At 31.2% G+C, this 5,605-nt stretch overlaps 1 protein-coding gene across 1 annotated transcript; it reads right to left on the bottom strand.

Moving 5' to 3' along the window:
* LOC107616962 (zinc finger protein ZAT5) lies at positions 277-2,092 on the bottom strand. The gene has a single exon (XM_016318819.2). The coding sequence runs from the start codon at positions 1,705-1,707 to the stop codon at positions 640-642; it is 1,068 nt and encodes a 355-aa protein (XP_016174305.1). The 5' UTR covers positions 1,708-2,092; the 3' UTR covers positions 277-639.

Here is a 5,605-nt window from a genome sequence, read left to right as displayed (position 1 = left end):
ATATTTACAGTTACTTATTATTGATTTATATATAACTTTTAAACACTAGAAATAAAAATATAATAAATGAATTAATGAATATGCAGCTATTTATCCAAACAGAGAGTAGAAAAGGTTTCTTGTGCACAATAACAATGAAAATTAAACAGGGACTTTTGGGACAGTACCAATAACCTATGAGCTATATGCCTCTATCTCTCTCTTTGTAGTAACAATAAGGGTATTAATATTTAATACATCATATTCCGTGGCACTGAAAAATAGCCAAAAAAAGAAAAAGAAAATAAAATAAAAACAGAAAAAAAGAGAGTAGCCAACATGAGCTATCCATGAGTTGTATAGAGGACTTATCCAGAGAACAAAAATTATGATTTTTTTTTAAACTTTCAATGAATTAAACAACTGATGAAGTCACCATAATGATTATTCCAGGTGCTTAATTCAAGTTGGTAAAGGATCAAAAGAATTATTGTAAAATCTTTTCAAATGTGTATGTGTGTATAATCAGTTAATCATACATACATACAAACAAATCAATAATGTATTGCTAAACAAAAAAAAATGTTGTTCTTAATTCTTTCACATGATGAATGAATTGAATAAATGCCAATAAATTTTCAAACTTTTTAGTTTCCCTGTTCAGTAATGACAATCCACCAAAGCTGGTGTAGTAGAGAAGACAAGACTTGTTTGTGGTTGCTGCTTCTGCGGTTGCGGTTGGGGTTGCGGTTGCGTTGGTGGTTGCTTGGATACAAAGGCAAACTTGGATTCCCTTTGATCTTGATCTTCCGGTGCCGGAAGGTTGAGATCCAAATCCAAAGATAACACCTTCGTCTTCTTCTTAGGTTGCTCCTCATCTGCTTCCATGGCGGCAGCCGTGGTGGTCGTGGTCAGCGAAAGCGTGGTGTTAGTGTTAGTGTTAGTCCCCACCGGAGCTCGGTGCCGCCTCATATGTCCACCAAGTGCCTGTCCAGATGTAAATTCAGCTCCGCAAATGGAACATTCGTGAACCTTGGATTTGTTATTGTTATTGCTATACAAATTATTCCCTCTTGTGTTCAACTGGAGGAAGCTTGATTTGTTGGCGGTGGTGTTCTTGAATTGGAACTCTTCTTCGTCTGAGGAGAACAATGGCGGTGGTTGTTTTCTTTCTTGGTGAATGGAGATTGCAGGAATGGCGGCCTTGGGTTTCTTGTGGCTTGCCCTGTGTCCACCAAGTGCTTGAAAAGACGGAAATGTCCTGTTACATGTTTTGCACTCGTATACATAATATCCTCCTGTTCTTCCTCCTCCGTACCCAACGCCGACTCCGGCAGCTTCTAGAAACTTCCTACTGCTGTACTTGTTGTAGCTTGTTCCTCCTCCTTCTTCTTCTGCTACGGCGGCCGGGCGTCTTGGGGATTCCCTGGATTGTCCTTGTGCTAACAGGATGAGGCAGTTGGCCATGTCCTCCTCTTCTTCCGTGCTGTCTCGTGGACCCACGGAAGAAGTAGTTGCTGTGTTGCCATTCGCATTCGCATTGTAAATAATATCTTCTTTTTCTTCTTCTTGTCGTTGCGATGGTATATTAGTCTCCCCTCCTTCTTCTTCTGCTGCGGCGATGGAGAAGGGGATGGGGGATTGAGGCCGTACCCTCTTTGTTCTCTTGCCTTTGACGATGTTGGTATGGTCTTTGGAACCCAAGGTGAGTTCCTCTGGTGTTTCCATGATGGTCCTCACCGTGGGGAAGGAAGAGAAACCTTAAAAGAAAGAGAGATAGAGAGAAGAGAGAAAAGAGAAGAGAAGAGAAGAGAGGCTAGGAGAGTTGTAAGGAAGCAGAGGAAAACAAGAGTTTAAGGGGTTGGTTATTTATATATTGATGATATGTGTTTAAGGGATGAGTCAAAGTGAGTGTGAATTAGGCGTGCAATATCTAAGTTATGCTATGTGGGAGATGTTTAATTATAGAATGATTTAGGAATTGAGAGGGGAGGAAATATAGCACTCTAAGGATAGAGCCAAAAATAAACGTGATTAACAGAAAGTGACCAAATATGGTTAGTGTTAACAGATTGGAAGACAAGAAAATTGAAGGACTGGTTTCTTCAGCACATAGTCCGTCCCACACTCTCTTTCTCACACTTTGCCAACGCACTTCCACCATATCAATCAAACTAACTCAACCATTCTTCTCTTCTATTTATTTTCATTATACTACTTATTTATTTGCTCCTTCAAAAAATACATGCCATTATATATTTAATTTGGTTTCTCAAATTATATGTGCGAGTCAAATTAGTTTGACCTATGCTGATGAATAATATTAATTAATTTGGAGAGACTAATCTAGTTAATGTGTAAATTACAATAGACCAAATTAATTATCGAAAATATTTGATAATTAAAAAATATTAGTCAAAAATTGACAAAACTTATAATTTTTGGCTTTTTTTTAATGCATTCGGTAATAAATAAATACTAAATAAAATAAATTTAGGCTATTTGGATTCATTATTTTTCATTTTTCTGACATTACCATTTTTATAAGATGTATATTTTATTGATTCAACCATTACATCACAATAGTATATATTGAAAAACATCTACAGCACATTTTATATTAAAAAGAGACATTAATAAATATGGAATTGAAGAATCTTTTTTTTTATATATATTTTGATGAACAAATTATTTTTAAAGAATATAAAAAACACAACAAACTATTATTGAAGAAGCTCACTATGTGAATAATTGTTACTTTTCTAAAAAAAGGTTAAAATTGATATAATTTCACTTATGTGGGATTCCATCTTCAAGTGGTTTAAAATACAGACCAAATGGTGCAAGTTACAAACATAGAAGTACATCAAAGCTTTCGGTGGCTTAGATCACCAAGTTAGTGAAAAGTTAGAAGAAAGCTGCTTCAATTTTTGTAGCATGAAATTTAGGGTGCATTCTTTTTCTCCTTTTGTTTTTAGTGGTTTGCATAAAATGGTGCAAATTACAACACAGCAAACCCCTATTGTGTGGTTACATATCCAAGTCAGTGAAAAAAATATTAAAAAATAAAAATAAAGCAACATTTTGAGAGGCTGGAGTCACATGCAAGCTATCTATAGAAACAATCCACCCCATCAAAATATTAGAGTAGGAAGGTGGTGGTGGCAGTAAATAGTAAGTACATTCATTACTTGAAGCAGCTTAAATAAATTAACAAATAGAGGGTAATAATTGGTAATTGACTAAATTAGTCATTTCATCCACTGGTATAGTATAATAATGCATATATTTTCAGTTTAGTCACTAAAAAAGTTTGTTAAATTCTAATTTGAGTTTTAAAAGATTGTGACAACGATTTATTTTTTGAAAATTTTAAATCTTTTTATTCTTTTTATGAATTTATTCAAGAATAAATAATTTAATAACAAAAAAATTAATCAAAAATAACATTATAAATTCTGACTGTTTTTTTTATATTCATAGCATTACTCTTTTGTCAGTATTTAGTTATCAATAATTTACTCTCATATTTAAGAAATTTTATACCTATATTTACTAAAATTTTGTACCATAAAATCAATATAATTTGTATCTAATATTTTTTAGAATTTATACACATAAATAAATAAAATTTATTTATTAAAAATAATTTAATGTTTGTGTTAATCAAATAATAACCAAAAATATTAAATATAGCTTACTCTCAAGAATTTTTCTTACTTAAATTAACACTAATATCAACATATAAATATATAATTAAACTTGTAATAAAGTTATTAATTTTTTTTATTATATATAATATAATCAATTTCTTTTGTAATACTGAATATGTGGTGATCATTTTTGTTGTGTATGATTTTATTATATATTATATTATAGTTTTGTATGTATTAGTATGATGGCATTGAAGAAGAGGTGAAGGAAGGGAATAATGAGGAAGGATGGAAGCAATAGGGCATAGACAATAGAGAAAATGCATTACTTTGTTTCAACGGTTTGTGTATCTGATAACTATTACATGATTGGAATGCAAGCCTGGAACCACGGAATCTGCGTTGCTTTCTCCTTCTTCGATCACTTGCCTTAATCTTCCCCTTTCTTTTTTATTTTCTGTTTTTTTTTTTAATTATATATTTGGATTGAGTCCTGACTCAATGAAGGTCTCCTATAAGAGATGAAAATTTTAAGAATTCAAGTCTAAACTATTAATTAAGAAACCAAAATACATATGATTATCATTATTAGAGTTTAATTTTGATAATCATCTTACATAGACATTTAATCGTATATGTAATTGAGTGTACGTATAAAATTATTTTACACTCACAGTGTATCAAAATTAAATTATTATTATTATTATTGAGTGTGATGCTTTTTGGCATTATGTGATGGCTGCAACTGCATGAGCAACAACACATGCATTCCATGGACTTCTTGTGGTTCCGTCTGCCACTCTCACTCTCTTCTCTTTATTTTTACTTATTTATTCATATATGTCTCTCACCAGTTGTATGTGGTGAATGCAACTAACTCACAAATTTCAGGTTTCATTTCCCCATTTTGATGTCTTGCTTTCCAGAACTTTCTAAAGTATTTACTAAATGATGCCAAGGAGCAGGAAGCCACTCAAAGTGTGAATGTGACATCAAATTAAACTATCAAACACAATTCATAAAAACAAAAATTTAAAATCATATTTCTATATTTAAATAGCTCTACAATTTTTATACATACAACAATCTAGCTATAATCATTATTACATTAATCAGATTGTTAGTTTTACATATTTACATTGACTTAANATTTAATATTTTTTTTTATCTAAATTAAAACTTTGCAGAATACCAACAGCTCATTAAGCATGCATTGTCATAGACTAAAACCAAATCTATATGTTCTTATTTATTTTGTTTTTTAACTTTTTTTTGGGTACTTTATTTGTAGAATTTTCACTGGAGTTAATTAATTCAATAAAACAACCAACATTACAAAATTTTAAATGTCCTTCTTCAACTTTTAATTGCCTTTCATCTTCAAGTTAACTTCAGAAAGAGAAATTAGAGCATGGGTTAACTCATGCCTTCTTTCAGTATTATTTATGTCACAGAATAATTTTTCAGTGATTAATACTCAGATGTGAGTGTTGATTTAGGATCTCATTATTTCAAAACTTTTAAAAATGCATAAAGGTTTTTGATGTAAACATGCTTATCACACATACACTATAAGAACTTCTATAAGCAAACATTTTTATTGTCAATTTTAATTCTCTAAACTATGAGCATTTCATACGGTAGATTATGAAAATTTTCAAAAATATAATAATAATTAATAATATATATGGATTAATTAATTAATTAATTAATTATAGGATGAAAATTGTGTGACCAGTTGTGCTGTCATTGGAGTAACGTTACTTTCTTATCTATTAGATCTATACAAAGGAAATAATTTTAGTTAGTCATCAATCCAATTAATGAACATTATTATGACGTACTAGCAATTGCATCAATGGAATTCTTTTTGTCAATAATAATATGATGATGTGGACTTTCATACACACTGTGAGTGTGAGTGACATTACAGTGTAAGCTAAGTGAGAAACGAGTTGATTATGAAATTAAGT

Source organism: Arachis ipaensis, chromosome B09 (genome assembly GCF_000816755.2).
Source record: "Arachis ipaensis cultivar K30076 chromosome B09, Araip1.1, whole genome shotgun sequence".
NCBI classification, from domain to species: Eukaryota; Viridiplantae; Streptophyta; class Magnoliopsida; order Fabales; family Fabaceae; genus Arachis; species Arachis ipaensis.
The sequence above is the reverse complement of the archived record's forward strand: the minus strand, read 5'-3'. Positions and strand labels throughout refer to the sequence as shown.

Coding starts and splice junctions, on each gene's coding strand:
- LOC107616962 (XM_016318819.2), bottom strand. CDS start 1,707: ATGGAAACACCAGAGGAACTCACCTTGGGTTCCAAAGACCATACCAAC.